The sequence below is a fragment of the Macaca fascicularis genome, chromosome 5 (genome assembly GCF_037993035.2).
Source record: "Macaca fascicularis isolate 582-1 chromosome 5, T2T-MFA8v1.1".
Taxonomy (NCBI): domain Eukaryota; kingdom Metazoa; phylum Chordata; class Mammalia; order Primates; family Cercopithecidae; genus Macaca; species Macaca fascicularis.
The window spans coordinates 3,243,880-3,271,573 of record NC_088379.1 but is presented as its reverse complement, the minus strand read 5'-3'; the positions used below and the strand labels follow the sequence as shown (position 1 = coordinate 3,271,573).

The window sequence follows — 27,694 nt, the reverse complement described above, 5'->3', positions numbered from 1 at the left end:
TCTACTGTTTTTACTTTGGGGGTATCAGAAATTACTTCACACAGAGCTTTGGTGTGTAATAACTAGGTAGGAAATATACTTTAGGGATGTCTAATGGCAGTTATGGGGCTGACTCCCTCTTTTTTTGGGGGGATCCAGGATCTGGTATAAAAATGAGACTCTTGGCTGGGCGTGGTGGCTCATGCCTGTAATCCCAGCACTTTGGGAGGCCAAGGAGGGCGGATCATGAGGTCAGAAGATCAAGACTATCCTGGCTAACACAGTGAAACACTGTCTCTACTAAAAAATACGAAAAATTAGCCGGGCGTGGTGACGGGTGCCTGTAGTCCCAGCTACTTGGGAGGCTGAGGCAGGAGAATGACCTGAACCCAGGAGGCGGAGGTTGCAGTGAGCCGAGATCGCACCATTGCACTCCAACCTGGGTGACAGAGCCAGACTCTGTCTCAAAAAAAAAAAAAAAAAAAATGAGACCCTTAATTTTTGGAGATTTGTTTTGCCTTCCAGCTGTGCCTGGTTATTACATTAGGCCCTAGAAACTGCATGCTTTCCTGGTCCTGTTCTTCCAAGGATTCCATCCTAAAGCCAGCAATCCAATTTAGAAACTTAGAAAGTGGTAAACGAAAAATCTTACAACTACTGGATCTTCTTCTGTCTGTCTGTGTAGTTATATATGGGTTGTGTGTTTAATGTTTATATAAAAGAGCTTTAATTGCCAGGCACACTGGCTCATGCCTTTAATCCCAACACTTTGGGAGGCTGAGGTGGTGGATCACCTGAGGTCAGGAGTTCGAGACCAGCCTGGCCAACCAGGTGAAACCCTGTCTCTACTAAAAATACAAAAATTAGCTGGGTGTGGTGGCACATGCCGGTAATCCTGGCTACTTGGGAGGCTAAGGCAGGAGAATCACTTGAACCCGAGAGGTGGAGGTTGCCGTGAGCCAAGATTGTGCCTCTGCACTCAAGCCTGGACGACAGAGTGAGAATCTGTCTCAAAAAAATAAAAACAGCCAAGCACGGTGGCTCAAGCCTGTAATCCCAGCACTTTGGGAGGCTGAGATGGGTGGATCACGAGGTCAGGAGATCGAGACCATCCTGGCTAACACGGTGAAACCCCGTCTCTACTAAAAAGTACAAAAAACTAGCCGGGCGAGGTGGCAGGCGCCTGTAGTCCCAGCTACTCGGGAGGCTGAGGCAGGAGAATGACGTGAACCTGGGAGGCAGAGCTTGCAGTGAGCTGAGATCCGGCCACTGCACTCCAGCCTGGGCGACAGAGCAAGACTCCGTCTCAAAAAAAAAATAATAAAATTTTAAAAAATAAAAATAAAAAAAAATAAAAATAAACAAAAGAGCTCTAATGAATTGGCTTTAAGAAAAATGAGTGCTTAAATCAAATATTTTGAAAGAAAAATAAAAACTGTAATGCCTTTTGGTTCATGTAACTTTAGTAATCTTTGAGAAATAAAAAGTTTTAAAGGTTACTGGTGAAAATAAAGACATTTGGTCTAAATTAGGCAGGTCAGCTATTAGGTTTGCTAAATTTTTTTTTTTTTTTTTTGAGATGGTGTTTCACTCTTGTTTCCCAGGCTGGAGTGCAATGGCGTGATCTAGGCTCACTGCAACCTCTACCTCTCGGGGTTCAAGCAATTCTCCTGCCTCAGCCTCCTGAGTAGCTGGGATTATAGGCATGTGCCACCATGCCCAGCTAATTTTTGTATTTTTAGTAGAGATGAGGTTTCACCATGTTGGCCAGGCTGATCTTGAACTCCTGACCTCGTGATCCCCCCGCCTCGGCCTCCCAAAGTGCTAGGATTACAGGTGTGAGCCACTGCACCCAGCCAGGTTTGCTAAATTTTTTAAGGTCATAAACTGCTTTGACTTTTCTACATTGTTCAAATTATTTTGGAGCATTAGATTATAGATAAGGCCTGGGGAAATATGGCATTAGTCATGTCCCCTAGCTATGCACAGAAGGTTACAAAGAAAATAAAATGTATATAAGAAAGGATCTTGTATGGTAAATTCTTGCCCTAAAGTAAAATAACTGGTTGTTTAAAAAGGGGTATTTAGGACAAGTGAGAAAGTCCAAGCATGCCATAGATGGCCTGTGTAAGCTGTTAAAGGATTTGTGAAATTAATGCACCAAAAGTAAAAGATGCTAAGAGTTACGATTATAACATGTAATTGAAACTACTAAAAAAATAATTTTACATACAAGGTGTGTGAGGAGAGTGAAATGTGTTTTTGGTAAAAGATTATAAGAAGGCATGGGAATGTAAATTTTTGCCTACTTTAGAGGGTTAAAGGATTTTTTAAGTTAGATAAGATAAAGCTAAAAGGTTGAGCAAGTTGTAGAAGGTTTGTAAAAATTAATCTTGTAAAAGAAATTCTGTGTGTGAACATATTGACTAAATTTAAAGGAGTATTATTCATTTTTTCCAGAAATTAAACATTGAAGTAGAAACACAACAGGGTTTTCATTTCTTCTTCTTTTTTTTTGAGACAGAGTCGTGCTCTGTCGCCCAGGTTGGAGTGCAGTGGTGCAATCTTGGCTCACTGCAACCTCAGCCTCCTGGGTTTAAGCAATTCTCCTGCCTCAGCCTCTGGAGTAGCTGTGATTATAGGCACTCACCACCATGCCCGGCTAATTTTTGTATTTTTAGTACAGATGGGGTTTCATGTTGGCCAGGCTGGTCTTAAACTCCTGACCTCGTGATCTGCCCACCTCCGCCTCCCAAAGTGCTGGGATTACAGGCGTGAGTCACCGCACCTGGCCAACAGGGTTTTCTTAAAGCACTGATCTGCTCTTTCACAAAAATTGTAAGGGATTGGCCAGGTGCGGTGGCTCATGCCTATTACCCCAGCACTTTGGGAGGCCAAGGCAGGTGGATCACAAGAGATCAGGAGATCGAGACCATCCTGGCTAACGCAGTGAAACCCCGGCTCTATGAAAAATACAAAAAAATTAGCCAGGCACGGTGGCAGGAGCCTGTAGTCCCAGCTTCTCAGGAGGCTGAGGCAGGAGAATGGCATGAACCCAGGAGGCGGAGCTTGCAGTGAGCCAAGATGGCACACTGCATTCCAGCCTGGGCAACAGAGTGAGACTCCGTCAAAACACACACACACACACACACACACACAAATTGTAAGGGATTATAAAAGGTTTATAAGAATCTCACTTCATGGTCAAACTGGTTAAGCATAACATCAAATGTTTTAAACCTTTAATATATCTGAAAGGCTTCCCAAAATCAAATTTCACCTTCAAAATGGTCTTTTCTGACCTCTAACTTTGGGATGCTACAGAGGTCCTCTAAAGCATCCAAAGAAAAGTAAACAGGATAATCTGATATGTTAAGTTACATGGGAAACATTGTCAAAAAATAATGTTTAATTCTCTTCAGGTTACATTTTAGTAAATGATATTAATATATGTTCCAAAATTAAATGAGATTTCTAAAATTCTAATATGCCTGAGTCTATGCTATCAATCATAATTATGGTTATTATGTTAAGTTACTGTAAATCATAGAAATAACCAAATTTCCTTGTCAATTGTGTTTTTAACTATGACTGTTTAAAGTCATTTCCACAGTTAATTGCTTAATGCTGGTGCAGTTTCTGAAAATATCAAAAGTATGGTGTCTTTTAGGAGATTCATAAAAGGATGAAAAGGACCCTAAAAATCACTCTTGGAATACAGGTTTCTAATAACTTTAGAATCATATCATTTGAACTGGGTAAGAATTCCTGGAACTTTAATGAAAAGACTGACTGGTTTATAAAACTGCTAACCGAAGTAGAACAAAAATTAATTGAATACCAAGAAAATAGTTTGCCAGATTTTCATCTTAAATCAGCTGATACTGAAATAGTTCAGATATACAATTTGAATGAAATCCATGGTCTAAGTCAAATTATCTGTGATAACCCAACAGTTATCCGTGCAATGCACCTTATTTGGAGAAGCAACTGGTATTCAAGATGACTGAAGTCTAATGTTAATTAAATATGGACTCATGGAGAACCAAGAAGGCCACCTTGTCCTTCCTGAGTCTTAAAGATTTTGTTATTAAAAGTTCTGCACTTCGTGACTCACCATGGAAAAGATAAAATAATCCAAATTAAATACATTGGTGTGTGGGAGGCAGAAGTTGCAGTGAGCCGAGATTACACCACTGCACTCCAGCCTGGGTGACAGAGAGAGATTCCATCTCAAAAAATAAATAAATAAATAAATAAATAAATAAATAAAGTGTATATGTGTGTGTGTATATTTATATGTATGTGTGTATATATGTGTGTGTGTAAGAGATAACTTATCAATTGCTAAAATAGTTTATAACACTGGGCTATTTAAACATTTTATGAAGAGATTTCATTCAATCATCATTTTCAACGCATGTTTTCCGGTTGTATAAAAGCTTTCCCATGTTAAGAGGGCTGATGTTTTAACAAAGTAGATTTGTATGCTACAGTATTTTTTTTTTTTTTTATGGTTCACTGAGGACAGTCAAACCCTGTGCAATCTAGAACTTGAAGACTAGATCTTCCAAGAACATCAGAGAAAGACTGTCCTTGCCACCCACACTGCAACAAAACTTCGGGATCTTGAAATTTGGGTTCATAATCTCACAACTGAGAAGGGTCCATTCATACTCCTGGAACTGTACACCCATTGGAATCTTTAAAGTAAAGTTAACCAAGGAAGTCTCTCTCCAGAACATGGCATCCTTGATGTGAACAGCTTTTGCTAAGATGGTGCATCAAGACTTCTACTGTCATGAGACTCTTTTTTTTTTTTTCTTTTTCTTTTTTTGAGATGGAGTCTTGCTCTGTCACCCAGGCTGGAGTGCAGTGGTGTAATCTCAGCTCACTGCAACCTCCGCCTCCTGGGTTCAAGCGATTCTCATGCCTCAGCCTTCTGAGTTGCTGGTATTACAGATGCCTGCCACCACACCAAGCTAATTTTTGTATTTTTAGTAGAGACGAGTTTTCACCATGTTGACCAGGCTGGTTTTGAACTCCTGACCTCAGGTGATCCGCCCACCTCGGCCTCCCAAAGTGTTGAGATTATAGGCATAAGCCAGCATGCCTGGCCATGAGACTCTTATCTTTGAATATTTGTTGCTTGCTTATGCCTCTGTGAATAATAGAAATGAAAAGAGGATCTGTTGTGTGCACTTATGGGGTATACCTTCATTTGCGAAGGATTTTGCAGCCAGCCTTATACACGGATAACCTTATACTTTGATAGATCAAAGATGAAGGCTCAGTGTAAGTGAGAAACTTTAATGGGACATATGTTGCCTGTAAAATCAGGCAGAAACGAAACACTGGTTCACTCCTGTTAACCCGCATCATGGGTTAAAGAGGGCATTGCCAGGAGGGCTTCACTCTTCTAGAAGGGCATCCTTTTTCCATGCTTTCGAGTAAAGAGGCCATAACCAGAAATGTATCTCTCATGATAGGCTGTATAGCAGATTCTACTGTAAAGTCTATAGTTGCACAACAGACTTTGAATTCTCTTGTGAAAGTTATGCTAAATAATAGAATTGACTATACAGAAAAGTTCCTGTGCAGCTGCTGGCACCTGTGGCCTAGGGAGAAATACATCAAGTATTATAGAGATTCAGTTGTAGGAGATTAATGAAAAGACCACTTAGTTAAGCGAGTAGCCTCTTTATCTAGCTCATTGTTTGATTTATTTGATTGTGGGTGGTTTGGTTTATGGGGACCCCCGGTAAGGAGCATACTGCAAACTCTTGGTATTATCCTCCCAGTAGTCATAATAATAGTCTCCCTGACGCCCTGCATTCTCTCAGAGGTTTTAAATGTCTGCATGCAGCCATCTCTAGAACATCGAATGGTCTCTCTTCAACTGGAATGGCACAAGCTGAAAGAACTGTGTAACCGTGAGGACACCATAACCTATGAATGCGTGTTGAGACCAGAAACCCAAAATCATGGTAACTGAGAGTAGTGCTAAGGCCGTAAGTTTTGGTCACACTCTCACCTGTAGGGTCCAGCCCTACTGGTCCTGTGGGTTTTTCTCCTCGTGTGTGGAGACGAGAGATTGTAGAAATAAAGACACGAGACAAAGAGATAGAAGAAAAGACAGCCGGGCCCGGGGGACCCCTACCACCTAGACGCGGAGACTGGTAATGGCCCCGAATGCCTGGCCGCGCTGTTATTTATTGGATACAAGGCAAGAGGGCAGGGTAAGGAGTGTGAGCCATCTCCAATGATAGGTAAGGTCACACGAGTCATGTGTCCACCGGACAGGGGATCCTTCCCTGTTTGGTAGCCGAGGCAGAGAGAGAGGGGGGACAGCTTACATCATTATTTCTTCTATGCATTTCAAAGACTTTAGTACTTTCACTAATTCTGCTTTGGCTCTCTAGAAGGTGGAGCCGGGTGTCAGAGCGGAACATGAAAGTGAAACAGGAGCATGACCGCTGAAGCACAGCATCACAGGGAGACGTTTAGGCCTCCGGATGGCTGCAGACAGGCTTGACTGATGTCAGGCCCTACACAAGAGGTGGTGGAGCAGAGTTTCTCTAACACCCCCAGGGAAAAAGAGACTCCCTTTCCTGGTCTGCTAAGTAACAGGTGCCTTCCCAGGCACTGGCGTTACCGCTAGACCAGAGAGCCCTCTAGTGGCCCTGTCCGGGCGTGACAGAGGGTTCACACTTGTGTTCTGATCCCTTCTCACTGTGTCCCTTCAGCTCCTACCTCTGTATGGCCTGGTTTGTCCTAGGTTATAATTGTAGAACAGAGATTATTATAACATTGGAATAAAGAGTACTGCTACGAAGTAATGATTAATAATATTCATATGTAATCATATCTATCATCTATTTCTAGTATAACTATTCTTATTCTCTCTGTATTTTTTAATTATACTGGAACGGATTGTGTCCTTGGTCTCGTGCCTTGGCACCTGGGTGGCTTGCCGCCCACAGTCACCTAAGTGAGAACCTGGACAAAAAGAGTGAATTTATTAAAATAAAATTATGGGAGGCCATTGTTTTGGACTGAGCTCATGCACTAGGTCCCAACAGACTAAGCCAAACAAAAATGGAGTCACTCATGCTAAATGTGACATAATCAAACTAAGACTTTAAGGAAACACATAGATCCTAACACATTCTCCTATAAACAGGACGTTCCAGCATAAGGAGGTACCCTCAGTCCTTGTTCCTACCTTTGCAAAACTCACTGTTCTACTGTTTCTCAGAGGGTTTCAAGACCAAATAAGTACATTTACGATGGTGACAGTGATATCAATGACTAAAGTCTTAGTCAATCTCTCAAAATTGAGAAAATGACCAAAAGGGTGGAATTGTTAAAGCAAATTAAATATGGCCTGAGAAGGACTCCATACTTCTCTATTTGAGTCCATGTGGACGAACTGCAACCTAACTTAATAGGTAGACAACATTGAAACCCTAACTTAGGAGTCTGCACCTGTAACAGTACTTGAGTCTTGGCCAATCCCAGCAGCCGTACTTCACTCATTCACTGCTGAGAGTTCAAACGTGTCCAAATAAGGCAAATGCCAAGTTGTAACCAACCAGCTGTTTCTGTACCTCACCTCCAATTTCTGTACATCACTTCCCTTTTTTTGTCTATAAATTTGTTCTGACCACGAGGCATCCCTGGAGTCTCTGAATCTGCTGTGATTCTGGGGGCTGCCCAATTCGTGACTCGTTCATTGCTCAATTATACTCATTTAAATTTAATCTGGCTGAAGTTTTTCATGTAACAGAGGTATAAAATATGTATTCTTTAAAATGTTCAAACACTGTCTTGAGTGCATATTGTGCTTTATTTGATAAAAAAAATTTATAACGTGATGTTTACTTTTACCATGAGATACAAAATAAAATCCTAAAACCCCTGCCAATTGAACAGACCCCTTCTTGGTCTAGCAGACCCCAGAGAAACCTTAAAAACTGAGTTCCTGGCCGTGACAGGATAGGAGGTCAGACTCGCCTCAGTATGCCCCTTTCTTAATAACCTTTAACCGGAATGCCTTCCTAAAGAATAAACAGAAACCAGCTCTGGAAAACAAGAAACAGACAACTCATTCTTCCATCGCCTTTAGCCAGTCGTCTGAGGCCACGGCTGGATAGTGCTTCCCTTCCTGTTAAGATACCACAGACCCTGGAGTGACTGTGGCCGTCTCCAGAGGAGGTGCAGTGAGGGTTCTTGTGTCCTCTGCTTAACCTTTTGACGTCAGAGGGAGGGAAACTCCACCCTCCCATCACGCTAACCCCAACATTTTTTGAACACGTGACCCATGAAGAGGCATGCAGCTAATTGCACACCTGTGTGTTGCTCCTCTCAAAATATTCATAACTCCTCCTACAGCTTATTCCATATGTATATTAAGCCGCCCTGAGGATCTACGGGAAAAGCACAGTGTCCTTTTCCTGTAATCTCATTCAAGAATCAACACAGAATACTTCTCTCCACCAACAAGCAAGTAATCAGTTCTGCAGCAGACACCAGCTGAGTGTCCTCCCATTCAAGTCTACCTGTAGACAGTGTCTGACCACACAGATCGAGGACTCAGTTCCTACGAGACTGAACCCCACTTCCAATGCCAACTGCAAGCCCCTGGTTATTGTGCCTGTGATTCTGATTGACCTGCTAAACACTGGGGGCTCCCACAGCCCCCTCCTTGGGTTCAATTAATTTGCTAGATCGGCATACAGAACTCAGAGAAACACATTTACTGGTTTATTACAAGGCATATTTTACAGGATACAGATGAACAGCCAGATGAGAAGATGCATAGGGAGCGTTCTGGAAGGGTCCCAAGCACAGGAGCTTTTACCCCCATAGAATGGAGGTGCGCTACCCTCTAGGAACCTCCAGGTTACTCAGAAGCTCTCTGAACCCTGTCCTCTTGGGTTTTTACGGAGGCTTCATCACATAGGCATGATTTAATCATTAGCCATTGGTGATCAGCTTAACCATCAGCCCCTCTCCCTTCCCAGAGGTCAAGGGTAGGGCTGAGTCCCAACCTTCTAACCCTGCCTTCTTCTTTCTGGTGACCCCTCCTATCCTGAAACTGTCTAGGAGCCACCAGCCACCTCATTAACATACAGAAAAGACATTCATCACTTGGAAGATTCCAAGGATTTAGGGAAATATATGCCAGAAGACTGAATGAAAACCCAATATAATTTCACAATATCATGGATGACTGAAATAAGTAATGAAAGATTAAGCAGGCCAGGCACAGTGGCTCACACCTGTAATCCTTTGGGAGGCTGAGATGGGCAGATTACTTAAGGCCAGGAGTTCGAGACCAGCCTGGTCAACATGGTGAAACCCCATCTCTACTAAAAAAAAAAAAATTAGCCGGTGTGGTGGTGGTGCCTGCAATCCCAGCTACTCGGGAGGCTGAGGCACGAGAATCACTTGAATGCAGGTTGTAGTGAGCTGAGATCATGCCACTGCACTCCAGCCTAGGCAACAGAGCAAGACTCTCAAAAAAATTTAAAAATTACGCAGCCAAATGACATGGAAAGAAATAAATTACTGTATTAGTTATATAAATATCAAACGAAATGTTGATAGGGATTGCCTTTGCACAGCAGTTAATATTAAAGATGAAATTTTGTGGGTTGGCCGGGCGCGGTGGCTCAAGCCTGTAATCCCAGCACTTTGGGAGGCCGAGACGGGCGGATCACGAGGTCAGGAGATCGAGACCATCCTGGCTAACATGGTGAAACCCCATCTCTACTAAAAATACAAGAAAATTAGCCGGGCGAGGTGGCGGGCGCCTGTAGTCCCAGCTACTCGGGAGGCTGAGGCAGGAGAATGGCGGGAACCCAGGGGGGCGGAGCTTGCAGTGAGCCGAGATCGCGCTACTGCACTCCAGCCTGGGGCACAGAGCAAGACTCCGTCTCAAAAAAAAAAAAAAAAAAAAAAAGAAATTTTGTGGTTTTTTTTTAAACATATTTTTGTATGGAACACTTCACAAATTTGTGCATCATCCTTGTGCAGGGGCCATACTAATCTTCTCTGTATCATTCCAGTTTTAGTATATATGCTGCCAAAGCGAGCACTATTCTTAATTTCAAAATTCTCTTCAATACATATATGCTTGCTTATAAACAGAAAAGGAAAAATGAGATGCTCAACACGTTAATCAAACAAGTTACCAACCCGTCCGTGTACAAATCCTGGCCTAGTTTTGCTATTTCTCTCAGTCAAAGCTTTCACTTGGGCATGGGGAAATTTAACTCAGACTAACGTAAGCCAAAAAAAGAAAAAAAGAAACAAAAAGGACTTTATTAGTTCCATAGCCACCAGCCCAGGATATGATCGATGCCCTCGGCCCTGGCCCCTGCAGTGCTGGTCCTTCCCCATCTGGCTTCCTCCTCAGCCATGTGCTCTGTGCAGGCAAGATGGAGGGAATGCTACTGGACAAGCACCCAAAAGAGGGTACTTGGATCTCGCTCAAGAAAGAATTCGAGGCAAATCCATAAAGGGAAAGCAAGTTTACTAGGAAAGTAAAGGAATAAAGAATGGCTACTCCACGGGCAGAGCAGCCCTGAGGGTTGCTGGCTGCCCATTTTTATGGTTATTTCTTGATTATATGCTAAACAAGCGGTGGATTATTCATGAGATTTCTGGGAAAGGGGGGGGCAATTCCCAGAACTAAAGGTTCCACCCTTTTTTAGAACATATAGGGTAACTTTCAGATGGCAACATCTGAAAGTTGCATCTGTAAACTCTCATGGTGCTGGTGGGAGTGTCTTTTAGCATGTTAACGCATTATAATTAGCATATAATGAGCTGTGAGGATGACCAGAGGTCACTCTCATGCCATCTTGGTTTTAGTGGGTTTCCCAGCTTCTTTATTTACTTCTTTATTTTATTATTTTTTTTGAGACGATGTCTTGCTCTGTTGCCCAGGTCTCGGCTCACTGCAGCCTCCGCCTCCCAGGTTCTCCTGCCTCAGCCTCCCGAGTAGCTGGGACCACAGGCGTCCGTCACCACACCTGGCTAATATTTGTATTTAGAGACGGGGTTCACTATTTTGGCTAGGGGGTCGCGAACTCCTGGCCTCAAGTGATCCACCCGCCTCAGCCTCCCAAAGTACTGGGATTACAGGCACGAGCCACTGCGCCTGGCCCCAGCTTCTTTCAAACAGTCTGTTTTATCAGCAAGCTCTTTGGGACCTGCATCTTGTGCCGACCTGCTATCTCATCCTGTGACTAAGAATGCCTCCTGGGAATGTGGCCCAGCAGGCCTCAGCCTCATTTTACCCAGCCCCCATTCAAGATGGAGTTGCTCTGGTTCAAATGCATCTGACAGGCAGGTGTCCCTAAACTTCGACACCCCCTTGAGGCAGGCCTTTACAGAGGCCCTGCGGCTGGCAAGGAAGCCAGGTCCCCAGCCCCAGCAGAGTCGTCTACACTATCAATCTGCTGTGGACTTTGTCTACACTGATGGAAGAACTCTCCAAAGGACTCGGAGTGGAAATGGGGGCGGGGGAGGAATAACGGTGATTTTTTTTCCTGCAGGTTTTCCTGTATTTTCTACAATGAGCATGTATTATTTTTCCATGATTACTAGCATAGTTACTGAATGGTGACCATGTATTCGACACTGTGCTACATGCTACATGCTTTACAGACTCAGAAACCTGCTCTCAGCATCCCGGGGGCATCAACTCCTGCCATCTTCATTCTGCAGCTGAGGACAGTGAGGCACAGAGGAGAGGGGTCCAGAGTCCAGCCGCGGTGACCCGCTTCCAAAAAGCCTCACTCTTTAATGAGTTTTGCCTCAATCAGAAGAAAAGCAAAGCTGTTTCCATTCCCCCAAAGAATAAAGACCCCCAAGTCCTCAAGATAACTTCCCCTGGTACAAAGAAGGCTCCCAACCTCATGGTGACATCCTCGCTGGCGTTTTCCTCCCAGGACTGGCCTCAGTGCCCCCTGCTGGAGCCGGCGGTGGGCACGTGCGGAAGCTGATTTTCCTGACACCACGATGCAGGTGAAACCCCTGGAAGCGTGGCCGCCCCTGCTGCTCACGTGAAAGCGGCCCAGGGAGCGCTCTGTCCATCAGGTACTGTGGTTCCTCTCCTCCACACAGCTGTCCGAGGTGTCGCTGTTTGGTTTAAAGTCACCGAGGCCTATCCCCTGGCTTCTCACGCAGCAGGCAGCACCAAGATCCCGGCTGCAGGCTCCAGGCAGCCATGACGGCGGTGGAGAAAGGACAGGGGCGAAGGTGAAGGCTCCCAGCTGGGGTCCCCGTCAGCTCCCCCGAACCAGCCCTCACCGTGTCAAACGCTGCGCTGCTCTGCGGAAGCCCCAGCCAGAGCCGGGCCGGCCCATCCCCCTACGCACGGTTCAGGAGAAAGGCCGAGTTCCGGGCGGGCGCAGCTTCCAGGCCGTCACCATCACCCGCTCAGCGAGGGCCCTCAGCAGAGCCAGCTCTGGGGCCTCAGCCTTCCCTGTCCCTCCTGCTCGCTCCCCGCCCAGCTCCAACGTCACCCCGTAGAAAATCTTTATGCCCTCCCCACGCACACGCACGGGTGCCTCCGCGGGGCTTCAGTGCTGGTCCGCACGCTTCCGCTACGCCCCGGCGTGGGGGTTCGCCAAGCACACAAAGCCACGTCTCCCCCTCCCAGGTTAGCGCTCCGGCTGCCACGTCTCCCCCCCGGGTTAGCGCTCCGGCTGCCACGTCTCCCCCTCGCCCCGCCCCGGGTTAGCACTCTGGCTGCCGCATCTCCCCCCATTTAGCACTCGGCTGCCACGTCTCCCCCCAGTTAGCACTCGGCTGCCACGTCTCCCGCCCCTCCCGAGTTAGCAATCTGGCTGCCACATCTCCCCCCCAGTTAGCACTCGGCTGCCACGTCTCCCCCCAGTTAGCGCTCCGGCTGCCACGTCTCCCGCCCCTCCCGGGTTAGCGCTCCGGCTGCCACGTCTCCCGCCCCTCCCGAGTTAGCAATCTGGCTGCCGCATCTCCCCCCCAAGTTAGCACTCGGCTGCCACGTTTCCCCTCAGTTAGCACTCGGCTGCCACGTCTCCCCCCCAGTTAGCACTCGGCTGCCACGTCTCCCCCCCAGTTAGCACTCGGCTGCCACGTCTCCCCCGCGGGTTAGCACTCGGCTGCCACGTCTCCCCCCAGTTAGCACTCGGCTGCCACGTCTCCCGCCCCTCCCGAGTTAGCAATCTGGCTGCCACATCTCCCCCGCAGTTAGCACTCGGCTGCCACGTCTCCCCCCCAGTTAGCACTCGGCTGCCACGTCTCCCCCGCGGGTTAGCACTCCAGCTGAAGAGGAGAGTCACCAGGCACTGCTGTGAGTTATCAACTTGCGCAGTTTCAGCACCCTTAACCTCCACGGGAAGCTCCCAGATTCCTAAGCGCCACTAAAACCCAGGAGGGCTCATGCCTGACACAGCACCAGCCTCTCGGGGGCCCTGACGTGGACTCCCACGGTGGAGGCTGTCACCGCATGCCAGGCGCACGCTGGGGCCCTGGCCGCCAGGCCCTGACTGCAGGGTCATGGGAGCCGCCCCTTTCAAGGGCAGATAGATACGCTTGGAGAAAATTAAAACTGGCCACAAACACACAAACCTCAGGAATCTCAATGAGGGGCACAAGGCAACGGGATAGCCATCGGAAGATGCAGGAAATGCCAACGGGCTCCGGCTGTCTGACACCCAGGCCCTGGAGAAAGGAGGCCCAGCCGCCCGTGTCTTCCTGGACCACCACATCCCTGGCTGAGTATTGAGACCAAGTCTGGGGGTGGCACAGGGCAGTGCAGGGCTGGTGGACTTGCTATCCATTCCCAAGTCCCGGCTGGCCTCTCCCTGGGTGCAGGGAAAGCTCGCACCCCAGCACGCAAGGCGCCCACACCTAGGCGTGTCTGAGGCCTCAGGAGTACACTTGCGGCTTTTTCTTCAATCCAGCTTTAGTGAAAACACAACTCAGGTATTAGTGTGGAAAGATCTGTACACTCCCAAGGCACATTTTATTTAGATGTATTTATTACAATTCCAGTTGGGAGGAGACGCCCACACCTGCTCCCTCCTGGCGCCAGGGTCTGCTCTGCGGTCTGCAGGGGGATGCTCAGCATCACTTGGGTTCCACTTCCTTCTCACTGGGGACCATGGTCAGGCAGCCCTGCGACACACAGCGCTGGCCTCAGTCACACGGCTGATGCGAAGGTTTCACTTTCCTTAAGTGTAGACAACCATTTACAGACTTTTGGGGGGGTGCTAATTCTTTTTATTTTTTTATTTTTTTATTTTTATTTTTATTTTTTTTGAGACAGAGTCTCGCTCTGTCGCCCAGGCTGGAGTGCAGTGGCACGATCTCAGCTCACTGCAAGCTCCGCCTCCCGGGTTTACGCCATTCTCCTGCCTCAGCCTCCCGAGTAGCTGGGACTACAGGCGCCCGCCACCTCGCCCGGCTAGTTTTTTGTATTTTTTTTTTAGTAGAGACGAGGTTTCACCGTGTTAACCAGGATGGTCTCGATCTTCTGACCTCGTGATCCGCCCGTCTCGGCCTCCCAAAGTGCTGGGATTACAGGCTTGAGCCACCGCGCCCGGCCTATTTTTTTATTTTTTGAGACACAGTCTCGCTCTGTCGCCCAGGCTGGAGTGCAATGGCACAATTTCAGATCACTACAACCTCCACCTCCCGGGTTCAAGCAATTCTCCTGCCTCAGACTCCCAAGTAGCTGGGATTACAGGAACCTGCCACCACACCTGGCTAATTTTTGTATTTTTAGTAGAGATGGGGTTTCATCATGTGGGCCAAATTAGTCTTGAACTCCTGACCTGAGGTGATCCACCCTCCTCTGCCTCCCAAAGTGCTGGGATTACAGGTGTGAGCCACCGCACCCAGCCTATTTTTCATACTGAAAGAAAGATGGCCGGGCGCGGTGGCTCAAGCCTGTAATCCCAGCACTTTGGGAGGCCAAGACGGGCGGATCACGAGGTCAGGAGATCGAGACCATCCTGGCTAACACGGTGAAACCCCGTCTCTACTAAAAAATAAAAAAACTAGCCGGGCGATGTGGCGGGCGCCTGTAGTCCCAGCTACTCGGGAGGCTGAGGCAGGAGAATGGCGGGAACCCGGGAGGCGGAGCTTGCAGTGAGCTGAGATCGTGCCACTGCACTCCAGCCTGGGTGACTGAGCAAGACTCCATCTCAAAAAAAAAAAAAAAAAAAAAAGAAAGATGGATTAGAATGTTAGTGGCCAAGCTCTGAATAAACCCCCTGGGAACACACAGGGTGCAAAGTAGGATGGTCCACAAATCCAAGGAGAGCTGCATGGAAAAAAGGCTTGTCTACATTTAATGCTACTACGAAAGGTCTCTCCAAAGGATTCCATTTTTCTTTCTTTCTTTTTTTTTTTTTTTTTTTGAGATGGAGTCTTGCGCTGTTGCCCAGGATGGAGAACAGTGGCACGACCTCGGCTCACTGCACCCTCCACCTCCTAGGTTCACGCGATTCTCCTGCCTCAGCCTCCCAAGTAGCTGGGACCACAGGCGTGTGCCACCACGCCTGGCTAATTTTTGTATTTTTAGTAGGAATGGGGTTTCGCCATGTTGGCCAGGCTGGTCTCAAACTCCTGACCTCAGGTGATCCACCTGCCTCGGCCTCCCAAAATGCTGGGATTACAGGCGTGAGTCACCACGCCCAGCCAGGATGCCATTTTCAAAAAGGAATCCGCTTTCCCCATGCAGCGGGCAAAGGAGGTGAGAGTCTAAGAGCCAGAGCAGGGAGAGATGCACGCGTGGGTGCCACCTGACGAAGGTTCCACAGGATGCCGATTTCTGAGCCCAGTGTAAAATATTTTGTTATTGCACGGGAACCTGTTTGTGAACGTTGGAAGGCAGTCCTGTTTTGGATCAGAACAATGCAATCTCGGCTCACTGCAACCTCCGCCTCCCAGGTTCTCTGCCTCAGCATCCTGACTAACTGGGACTACAGGTGCCTGCCACCATGCCTGGCTAATTTTTGTATTTTTAGTAGAGTTGGGGTTTCACTTTGTTGGCCAGGCTGGTCTCCAACTCCTGACCTCATGATCCACCCACTTCAGCCTCCCAAAGTGCTGGGATTACCGGCGTGAGTCACTGCGCCCAGCCGTCTTATATAATTTTATCTCCCAAATACACAACAGCAACAAACCTCATTGCGAGGATGTTCTCATTGTTCTGGCTGGCCTCTACCTAGCACCACGTGGCTCTCAAACTGTATAAAACTGCTTGTAGGAGCCATTGCAAACAGAAAAAGTGTGATGTTTTCACCTTGGTAGTCAGTATGTTTTTCTTTTCACATACACATACATATACTAGTTTTTAAGTGTTTTTACCCCTCTTCTGAAGAGTCTATAGAAGAAGCCTTTGTTTGGTCTGGAAACCGGGGTATGTATGTTCTTGTCTAGATTTAACGGCAAAGCTTTCTCCCTTTCACTTTTGTTGATGTCTTTGAAACACCCAGATTCGATCATCTGCATGCACAGAAGAGCAGGACAGAGAAGTCTCAGAGAAGCTTCCAGGTCAGTGGGTGTCTCCCAGCGCCAGCAACTCCTGCCCAGCCCCGTGCGGAGCAGCTCCTACCCAGTCCCGTGTGGGGCACCTCAGAGCTCCCGCACCCACTGTGGGGCCCCTTTCCTGGGTTCCTCCTTCCCTGCTTCCTGACCTCTTCTTGGATAAGTGACATGGTCTCCTCTCCCCTTGTCTCTCAGTGTACCCCCCAAAGTGGGGAACTACCATGGGAACCCTGGCTGCCAGTCAGCCCTGCTTAGGGAGGGGGGCTCAGGGGTGGCAGGCAAGCGCCCATCAGACCCAAAATAGCTACCTCCTGTCCACTTCCTGTCACTGGGACCAGGGACATACCGTGCTTCTGGACTGCTGATATGGTCCTTGGCTTGCCCATGGTCTAGTCCTGTGGTCAAAAGTCTTATACAATCTTTTTTTTTTTCTTTTTTTGAGACGAAGTCTCGTTCTGTCACCCAAGGTGGAGTGCAGTGGCGCAATCTCGGCTCACTGCAACCTCTGCCTCCCAGGTTCAAGCGATTCTCCTGCCTCAGCATCCCGACCAGCTGGGACTATAGGCGCCTGCCACTATGCCCAGCTAATTTTTGTGTTTTTAGTAGAGTCGGGGTTTCACTTTGTTGGACAGGCTGGTCTCGATCTCCTGACCTTGTGATCTGCCCACTTCAGCCTCCCAAAGTGCTAGGATTACAGGCGTGAGCCACCACGCCCAGCCGTCTTGTATAATTTTATCTCCCAAATACACACACACACACACACACACACACACACACACACACCCTTTTCCTGGGTCATTGCTGGAACTAACGTAAAGCTGCTGTGCTAGAAGGGCAGTACCTCATTCTGCCAGGGGATGGAGACACACCCTGTAGCAAACTGAGCGTAGAAGTCTTCATCTGCGGTGTCCAGGTAGATCCCTTTCACTGCCGAGAACTGCTCGATATCCAGGACATCCTTACAGTAAACGGCATGAGGCTGTACAGCAAGAACAGAGGCAGCCTCTGAGGTCACTACAGCAATTCTCAGCTCCCTCAGTTTCCAGGAACGAAACGCCCAGCAAACTGACGCATAAACACCGCCATTCTTCCTCTCTCCATTTCTTTGCCAGGCCCCTCCCTCACTTGAGGCATTTTCTAAATCAGAGAATGTGTCCTCTGAAGAGGTGGTTCACCAGCTTTTAGTGTCACCAATCTTGTGGGTACTGTGTCAGCTGCTCTGGCTCTCCCTCTCTCTCTCTTTCTCTCACACACACACACACACACACACACACACACACACACACACACCCCTTCTGAGGGCCATGCCCTTCTCTTTTCTGTAGTGGAAAATGGATTGCAAACAAAGGCCAGGGATGCAGGGCAAATATTAGAAGATGCAGCACAGAACCAGAGAAGTGTAAGCAGGGATAGAGGCCACCAGCAGTGGGATCCCTTAGTGACAATTCTCGCACCTGCCTCCAACTCTAGGTGCGCTCCCTGCAAAGCGCCTGGAGAAAACCTGAGGAACAGCCGCCGCTCCCACTTCCCGCCCTCCTCCGGGTCCATCGAGTGGACTCCAAGGCTGCAAGAGGCTCAGCTCCCTGGGTCGGCAGGTCCCTCCTCTGGGACAGGAGCCCAGGCCTGCAGCTCCTATCCCAGCACTGCTGTCCTCAGAGGCAAAGGGTCAGGCAGGCAGAAGGGAGTGCCAAGACCCAGGTCTCCACCTGCCGCCAGTACTGTTGTTTGCACTTTCAGGGCAAAGGAACAAAAAGCACGGAAGTCGGCAGCTGTGGGGCCCTCATCTGCTCATGCCGGAGGCACCCGCAGTTCTGAGAACACTTTTCACCCAGGACTTGTGCACTACAGTAAAGCAGTGACGCTCCAAAGGCGCGCTGACGGTCAGCACTGCTGTTAGAGCAGCTGCTCTTCACTCTTTCATCCCCTCGGGGTGGAGAGGTGGAAGGACACTGGCAGGCCCTGCCCCTAGGGGACAGTCCAGAGGAAGGTGTCCCAACAGCATGCTCACAAGGAGCTACAGTGACCACTTCAGGGTCCTCAGTATGAGGCCAGGCCACAGTCCCAGGACCTCATGAGAAGCAGAGTGGGGATACGCGTTCCAGACAAAGGAAGCAGGGGCGGCTCACGGCCGTGGGAAACACAGGAACGAGAGACAAAGCCAGCCCTGAGACCAGAAAGGGGACACGGGTGGCCAGGCATGGTGGCTCATGCCTGTAATCCCAGCATTTTGGGAGGTCAAGGCAGGGGGATCGGTTGGGGCCAGGAGTTCAAAAGTAGCCTGGGCAACATAGGGAGACCCCTGTCTCTAGGAAAAAATTAAAAATGAGCTGAGTGTCGTGTGCCTGTGGTCTCAGCTACTTAGGGGGCTCCACCAGCACTGAGGCTGAAAGTGACACCAGGCAGGGAGCCAGAGCACCGCTGAGGCCTGTGAGGGGCCCAGTGAGTGGCCAAAGGACACTGGGGTGACAGAAGAACCACCAGGTAGGATAGGCACCATGAGCAAAAGCCACATGCTGGCTGTGCCTGGTGATTCTGTGTCTGTTGTAATACAAAACAAAAAAACAAAAAACTGTTGCAGCTAGACACAGTGGCTCATGCCTATCATCTCAGCACTCTGGGAGGCCAAGGTGGAGGACCACTTGAGGCCAGGGGTGCAAGACCAGCCTGGGCAACACAGTGAGATCCCCCATTGCTATTTTTAAAAAAAGAAAGAGAAAACCCGTGCAGTGTGGATCACTGTTCCCAGGGCCCTGCTCGTCCTGGCAATGCACTTACATCAGGACAGAAAGGGGGCTCCAACATGTTTGCCTCCAGCCTCCCGAAGTTGATGTTCTTGAACACGGGGTGCTGCTTCACCCCAGCCGCTCCCTCGCCCCTGCAGCCCAGCCGCTTGCTTGGATTCTTGGTGAGTAACTGCAAGAGGCAGAAATAGAATCCACTTAAGCCTCTGGATAAAAATGAAAACTCAGAACTCCCCTCCATAATAATAACCAAAGGACTCGGGAGGGCAGAAAGCAGGTGCATCTAACAAATAATTTCAAAGCATCAGCCAAACCTCAGGAACTCAGACTTTACTCATTAAATTATGTGATGCTTCACAGAGGAAAGGGGCTAAGGTTTTTGCCTTTGACTGTCAATAAATAAGGGGTTGGCTATGTTATTCTTTAAGCTTAAAAAATTAATCATAAAAATTTGGGGATTTTTAGAGGAAACAGAAACTGTTGTGAATTTCAGAAATACCACTAAGGACCTCAGATGAGGCAAACATTGAACAAACCGAGTTCTAAAAATATATTCTTAATACTTTGGTGTTCTAGTGTATTCTTAAAATGACCAGAAAGTATCTCTTTAGAAAGTATTCCTTACATACATGTTTACAATCATCACAAAGTCAAATAAGCCTTCCTCCACAATTCTTATCAATCAGAAAAAGCAGGGCTGTGCTCAGAAGCAACACATGAAAGACCTGAACCCCTGAAATGTGACCTAGACCCAGGCTTGGGAAACCACAGTCCAGCCACCACAGGCACCAGCTGCCTGGTTTTGTAAACAAGGCTTTATCGGCACCAGCCTTTTGCACTGTATTGGCAGAGCTGAATAGCTATAATAGAGACCTGCAAAGTCTAAATGCTATTTACCATCTGGCCTTACAGAAAAGTATGCCGATCCCTGGCCAACTCAAAGTCCCAAAGACCAGAAAGCATTCTGGTCTGTGCTTCTATCTCCCACCTCTCAGCTCCTTGCTGGGCTGTGCCTGCTCCAAGGCTGTGTCTACAAAGCTTTTTGGCTCCCCGACTCCTGCTCAATTCTTCAGGTTTTAGCTTTCTAGCCCTCATCCCTGCACTAAATTAGGCTCCCCAACTTTTTTTGCTACAGCCTGAGGGCATCCTCCACCTCTCCTTGATGACAAATATTTCATGCTGAGAATGAGTCATTTGAATGTACCATTATTGCCAGGCTGTCCTGCTAGACTCAAAGCTTCCTGAAGCTGGGGCTGTGTGACTCTTGCCCACTGTGATTCCCCAGCATCTAGCCAGAGCAGGCGCTCAGTAACAGTTGCTCAGTGCATTTGTTCTTTGCATGCTTTGTTGATTTAAAAGAGATCTGAAGGCTGGGTGCGGTGGCTCACGTCTGTAATCCCAGCACTTTGGGAGGCCAAGGCGGGTGGATCATGAGGTCAGGAGATCAAGACCATCCTGGCCAACATGGTGAAACCCCAAGTCTACTAAAAATACAAAAATTAGCCAGGCGTGGTGGCACGTGCCTGTAGTCCCAGCAACTCGAGAGGCTGAGGCAGGAGAATCCCTTGAACCCGGGAGGCAGATGTTGCAGTGAGCTGAGGTCGCACCACTGCACTCCAACCTGGGCCAGATCTGTTTCTTGAGAATTCGTCTCAAAGAAACAACAATAAATACATAAATAAAACAGATCTGAAAATTAACTGTAATGCAAACACCATTTCTGCATCTCAGGGACTCCACAGCCCCATGATTTGAGCTTGCTGCCAGCATACTCCACTCCCATTGAGGGCCACGATGGTCTGAATGTGTGTGTCCCCCACAAATCTGTAAGCTGAAACTTAATCCCCAATGCAATAGTATTGACAGGTGGGACCTTTTGGTGGTGGTGAGGTCATGAGGGCTCTGCCCTCTTGAATGGGATTCGTGCCATTAGAAAAGGGGCCCCAGGGAGCTGGTTTGTCCTCTGCCCTGTGAGGGTGCAGTCAGAAGACTCCATCTTTCTTTCTTTTTCTTTTTTCTTTTAAATATAGATGGTGTCTCACTGTGTTACCAGGCTGGTCTCGAGCTCCTTGGCTCAAGTGATCCTCCCACCTCAGCCTCCCAAAGTGCTACGATGACAGGTATGAGCCAGCACGTCCAGCCAAGGCTCCATCTTTGAAGCAAAGAGCAGTCCTCACCAACACCCAATCTGCAGGTATCTTGGTCTAGGACTTCCAGCCTCCGGACTGAGAAAACAAACTCCTGCTGTCGATAAATTATTCAGTCTAAGGGATTCTGTCATAGCAGCCCGAAGGGACTCAGACAGATGGCCTGACCAGGCAGCACAGAGCAGAGGAGAGGGGCTTGGTCCAAAAGCTGGGCTCAGGTCCAGCTGCCAGTAATTGCTATGTGACGTCATTAACCCATATAACTCATTCTTTTTTTTTTTTTTTTTTGGACAGAGTCTCGCTCTGTCGCCCAGGCTGGAGTGCAGTGGCACGATCTCAGCTCACTGCAAGCTCCGCCTCCCGGGTTCACGCCATTCTCCTGCCTCAGCCTCCCGTGTGGCTGGGACTACAGGCGCCCACCACCACGCCCGGCTAATTTTTTTTTTTGTATTTTTAGTAGAGACGGGGTTTCACCATGTTAGCCAGGATGGTCTTTATCTCCTGACCTCGTGATCCACCTGCCTCGGCCTCCCAAAGTGCTGGGATTACAGGCGTGAGCCACCGCGCCCGGCCCATTCTGCTTTTTCACTGGAGTCATTTCTATTTGTTTTAGGCCTAACATTAAACTGTGAGCTCTTAAGGGCAGATTCCATTTCTAGTACATATTTATCCATTCTTGCAGCCCTGTCAGTGTCGTGAGAAGACTCCATTATTTAATAGTCAGCTCTAAGCAGAGTGATCTAGCCGGGAGAACTCCAGGGTGACCCCTGGCTCTGGGACGAGCCTGTAGCACCCATGGCTTCATATATGGAAACATATGAAAAGGACATCAGAATAATTCCTCTCCAGCCACTGCCAGCCCACGTCAGTTACCCAGGCACGGCTGCTGGGAATGCCCACACCCAGACAGGGGCCTATGCCTGGCTGCTTGGTCCTGTGACCTTATCCTCCATCCCCGCAGTGACCCCCAGCCACTCTCTCCCGGTCACACTCCAGACTCTTGGCCAGCAAGAGCTCCCTCCGTCAGCTCCACTCCAAGCAGCTTCCTCTCTGAGCATCCCTCTAGTCTTTCTAACTCTGGCCTGGAGGGGCCTGGACTCCCAACTTGGACTGCGCTTGGCCCATCCTCTGTTGAACCTGCTGTTCCCTGTACCCCTTTCCTCGTCCACTGAAGCCAGCGTCAAGCCCATGGTCTGTCTCTAGTCACTCCTCCACATGCAGCCCAGCTCCCTGGCCTCTCTCTAGCTGCTGGACCAAACCAGAGCTGGGCGAGTGCAGCTCCCTGCTGGCTCTGAGCCTACCCATCCAGGTGTGGCAGGAGCCCAGCACACAACCACGGCCACTCCCCTCCCTTCAGGTCCACATGGCTCTTGATGCTGTTGAGGAAAACCCCTGCTTTTCAGGGCTTCAAGCCTCCCCTCTCCTCACACCCGCCTCCCACCTTTGCTCCCCACTGGGCTGACCATCTGAGAAAAAGCAGCTCCGTTAAGAGACTATTCACAGCCCGCTCACGTCTCCCCAGCTGTGCTGCACCGGCCACAGACTCTGCCTCCTCTCCGGTCACTGGAGGAACTGTCCACACATTCCCTGTGCGTGGGCTGCTGTCCTCCCCATCGCAAGGACTTGGCTCTAGTGAGTACCCCCTTCCCTCCAGCCCACTTTGGGGTCAGCCTGAAGTCTTCTCCACCACCTGCCTTCAGGATCCATCCTGAATCTGACAGTGGTCATCTGCCATCACTTCTCACACCTGCTCTGCCACCACTGAGGTCTGCGTCACCTTTACTCTCACCTGAATAGCTGCAAAGCCCCCAATGGCCTTCCTCCTTCCTGTCCATTCATTTTCTCCCAGCGGCCGGCAAGCCTGGTCCCATCACATCACTCTTCACAGAGCCCTGCAATGGCTTCATGGCCATCAGAGGAAGCAACACTTAAGGCTTGACAATGATGACAATGACAGGTGACAGGTGATTCTGCATGGCCTGGGCTTGCCGCTCTCTGTCCTGTCCCCCTCTAACCCCCTCCCGCTCTTGCCAGCAGCCTGCTCTGCCCAGCAGGCCAACTCCCTTTCTCCCCCAGAGCCTGCCGCCCCTCCAGGCAGTTCCCTGTCCTCCAGAGTGCGGGTCCTCCCCACAGCCCACATGTCTATGCATTTGTTCTGTTTCCTGTCAGTTCTCGCTGGGAGGGCGGGGACTTCTGTTTTACTTGCTGCTGTTTTCCCCAATGCCTAGGACAGTGTCTGGAGCGTACAAGATGCTCAATAAATCCTCGTTGAATGAAAATAAATGAAAAAAAAATGTGCTCAAAAAATACTGGTTTGAAATAAGTAACAGAGTTTCCCTCACTGATTGAGAGTCTGGGCAGTGAGGGGTGGTAACACAGTCCGGTCCCAGAGGCAGATGGACCCTGACAGCCCCTTGCTCATTCTGGGACCAGGGGCCGGGTCTCCACTGCTTAGGGCTCGTCTCCTTCCTGTGACTCGCAGGTGCCACTGTCAGCCTCAGAGGCCCTTAGCACAATTAAGGGAATTGTCCGTCTAGCACCAGGCCCAGAGCCAGGTACACAGCAGGCCGTCAGGTCAGAGTGTCTCTGGGACGACAGTCACTGGTAGGTGGCTAAACCCTTACCATCTCAAATTACATGAAAGATTGGTTTTATGTCTAACTTCATATACAATTGGTCAATGAAACAAGGCTCGGCTGTTTTCTGAAAGCTGAGTTAATAGCCTTGGTACCACTCTTCCCTTTCAATAGCATCGTTTGAGAAATCAAACCACGAATTTTACTCTGTTTTGCTCTAATTGAAACCCAATTAAGTCATTTCCAGATCATGTCTGGAAACTTTTTTCGCTGGCCCTTTTTGTCTGATGGAATCCCAGTGGCAGAAGCATGGGGAAGGAGGCAGGCAGACGTGAGCCTCCTGAGCACGCGTGTCCTGCCTGCTGGGCCAGGAGACAGTTGACGTGAGCCTCCTGAGCACGCATGTCCTCCCTGCTGGGCCGTGGGGGCGGGGGCAGGGGCAGGGCCTGGGAGGTGGGTGGCCAGGGTTTGCTGAAGATGACAGACCAACACCTGTTGTTATAGCTGCCAGTGAAAACAACTAGAATGAGAAGTGCCATTTCCCAGCCTCTACAGAGCCTGACCTACCATCCTGCAGATAGATTTGGCATCCTCTGAAAACTTCTCGGAATACTCCTCAGTATCATTCTTGATTCTTTGATCGATCTCCTCCCGTTTGACTTTTTCTTTGTATTTTTTGAATGGAGAATGTCCCTGAATCATTTCATAGATCAAACAGCCAAGTCCCCACCAATCGGGACTAAACGTATACTTTTCATTATTGACAACTTCAGGTGCTACATAACAAATACAGGAAATGGAAATTAAGTTAAATTTTGATTTTAAATTTTCTTATATTTTCCAATAATACAGTATACATTCAACGTGTGTGACAACATGGACAAACCTTAAAAACATTATGTTAAGGCTGTGCCCGGTGGCTCACACCTATAATCCCAGCATTTTGGGAGGTCGAGGCAGGCAGGTCACCTGAGGTCAGGAGTTCGAGACCAGCCTAGACAACATGGTAAAACCCGTCTCTACTAAAAATACAAAAATTAGCCGGGTGTGGCGGCAGGCACCTGTAGTCCCAGATACTCAGGAAGCTGAGGCAGGAGAATCGCTTGTGCCTGGGAGGTGGACATTGCAGTGAGCCCAGATCATGCCACTGCACTCTAGCCTAGGCGACAGAGTGAGACTCCGTATCAAAATAAAAAAAAAAAAGTTCTGAAATTAGATGGTGGTCATGGTTGCATGGCTCTGTGAAAATGCTAAAATCTGTTGTATTACACACTTCAAACTGATGGACTTTATGACATATGAATTATATCCCAATAAAACTAATATTTTTAAAGATTTGTATGATTCATCCAGGATGAGCTGAATTGCCACAGAGTCACATTCACAAGGGAAATGGTGGTCCAGGGAAGGCTCCACCTCCTGAAGGGGCTCCCTCCAGACACACAATGCCATGCCCAGAGCGCCCCAAGTGTCATGTCTTGCCATCTATCCCAGGTCAGTGAAAAATCCCAGAAGACGCAGGAGCAGAAAGCCACAAGACCTTGGGGTCTTCCTGCAGGACTCTGCGAGACCCTCAGAGGCCACCCCAGGGGTTGGCTGGCACTGCCCCTGGATCTTTGGAATAACCAGAGTGGGGTGATTTCCTGAGGCTCTGAGAGGCTGTCGTGCACAGGGGAGGACATTGGCAGAGTGAGGAGACCTGCGGTGTCATCCCGATTCTGCCCTCACTTTGCTGAGTGACCTCAGGACTCACAACCTCTCGGGCCTCACCCCTCATCTGTAAGAAGGTGAGGGCAGCCTACAGGATCCGCAGCAGCCTCAACACTCTGACAGGTGAGAGATTCAAAACACCACTGTGGCATCTACTAGTGCCCAAACCGAGGCCCTGGTCCCCTCAGGGTGGCTTTCTCTGTGTTCTGAGGCACTCGGGCACCCGGAGAGAAAGGACAAGGATGCTGAAAGCCTCTCACGAACCCATGTAGCCGACTGTTCCAACTCTTCCTCGAGCCATCTGCCCTTCTGGGATCTCCATGGCCAAACCGAGGTCTGAAATCCGGATGTGTCCTGTGTGTTCAAATATGTTATTACACAGGTCACGGGGGCAGTAGTGATACTTTAACAACAATTAGAACGGGAAAAAAGGCCCCTCAGAAACCATGGATGGAAATAATAGTATTTCATACTCTGGAACAGTAAATATAAAATGATATTTAACCTTTTTCATGTTTAGTAAAATTCCATACAGTGCATTCAGTTTCACTAGTAGCAGGAAAATTTGATTTTTGCCTGGCTATTGATCAGGAAGCTCTTTAATCATAGATAAACCCTTGATAAGACAGAAGCACTGGATTTATTATTTTATGTCATACAGCTTCCAGATATATCAATAAAAATATAATGAATATTATATCAACTACAGAAGAGTAAATAAACACTTTGTCAGAGTACCAGTACTCTATACAGGGACAGCTATGCATGAATGATACGGAGTTTTTCTCTTGAGAACAAATGGTAATAGAGTCGGGGAAATAAACAAAATTAAGGTACTTAGGGAACTATATTACGTGTTAATGCCTTGTATATAGGAGGATTTAAATATTTGTTGAATTCCTATGGAACTAACAAATTAGGCCAGACATGGTGGCTCACATCTGTAATTCCAGCACTTTGGGAGGCCAAGGTGGGAGGATTACTTGGGTCCCAGATTTTGAGACCAGCCTGGGAAACATGACAAGATCCTGTCTCTACAAAAAAAAGATGTTTTTAAAAATGAGCTGGGTGTGATGGCACATGGCTATGGTCCCATCTACTCTGGAGGCTGAGGCAGGAGGATCGCTTGAGTCCGGAAGGGTGAGGCTGTGGTGAGTCATGATCACACTACTGCAGGGCAAGAGTGAGAACCTGTCTCAAAAAAACTGTAAAGAAAGTAAGAAATTATCGAAAACATTCTGCTGAGTGTGCAGAAAAATAAGCCAGCCCTGGAAGCGGACACTATCTTCAACTTATCCACTACTTATCCTCAGCTTCTAATATAGTACCCAGGCCTAGAGTAGGTGCTCAATAAATATTTATTGGCAAAATGAATGAACAACCAATAAATGTTTGCTAAAAACTAAAAATACGCAACATGCCCTCCAAGGTACTGTAGTCATTTTAAAACAGTCTACATGATGCTTTAGAGAGGAAAGCCGGCCTCTGACTCGGCTGCATACACATAATACACCACTCCCTGCCCTTGCTGCGTGCCCACCCTGGGAGGTGGGAGAGTACAGGGGTGAGGAGCACAGATTCTGTAGCCAGATGGAGTGGGTCTGAGTCCTGGCTCTGCCATTTACTATCACGTCTCAGTTTCCTCCCCTCGTACAGATGCATTCTTTCAATAATCCAGACTTCATTTTCTTTTTTTTTTTTTTTTTTTTAGAGACAGGGTTTGGTCATGTTGCCCAGGCTGGTCTTGAACTCCTGGGCTCAAGTGATCCTCCCACCCCGGCCTCCCAAAGTGCTGGGATTACAGGCATGTGACACTGTGCCTGGCCAGCTTTCATGTATTTTTTATTTAAGTAGAGTGCTAGCATGTTGTGACTTATTTTTTTTTTTTTTTGGCATCATTGACTTATTTTTCTTTTTTTTTTTTTTTTTTTTTTTTTTTTTTTTTTTTTTTTTGAGACGGAGTCTCGCTCTGTCGCCCAGGCTGGAG

The 27,694-nt window shown here is 48.3% G+C and overlaps 1 protein-coding gene and 1 non-coding gene across 51 annotated transcripts in view; both read right to left on the bottom strand.

Annotated features, from left to right (window-relative positions):
- Positions 1-9,975: 9,975 nt before the first annotated feature.
- Positions 9,976-10,082, bottom strand: LOC123573708 (U6 spliceosomal RNA). Its single transcript, XR_006698450.1, has one exon. It is a non-coding gene; the product is annotated as a U6 spliceosomal RNA (small nuclear RNA).
- A 3,883-nt stretch (positions 10,083-13,965) lies between these two features.
- The window catches only part of GRK4 (G protein-coupled receptor kinase 4), a 77,746-nt gene continuing 64,017 nt past the window's right edge, over positions 13,966-27,694 (bottom strand). For 29 of the 50 annotated variants that reach the window (XR_012434567.1, XM_045393181.2, XM_074039292.1 and 26 more), the window contains 6 exons: positions 25,972-26,061; positions 24,565-24,773; positions 19,309-19,446; positions 17,375-17,512; positions 16,354-16,491; positions 13,966-14,154 (listed from right to left, as the gene is read on the bottom strand). Coding sequence is in view for 37 of the 50 variants with exons in the window: in XM_045393181.2 (XP_045249116.2) it covers positions 14,107-14,154; positions 16,354-16,491; positions 17,375-17,512; positions 19,309-19,446; positions 24,565-24,773; positions 25,972-26,061 (761 nt within the window). In the remaining 13 variants the exon portion in view is untranslated. Of the gene's footprint in view, positions 14,210-16,353; positions 16,492-17,374; positions 17,513-19,308; positions 19,447-23,210; positions 23,323-24,564; positions 24,774-25,971; positions 26,062-26,646; positions 26,913-27,694 lie in introns of all 50 variants that reach the window. The other 21 variants (XR_012434568.1, XR_012434564.1, XR_012434573.1 and 18 more) reach the window with 15 other exon arrangements.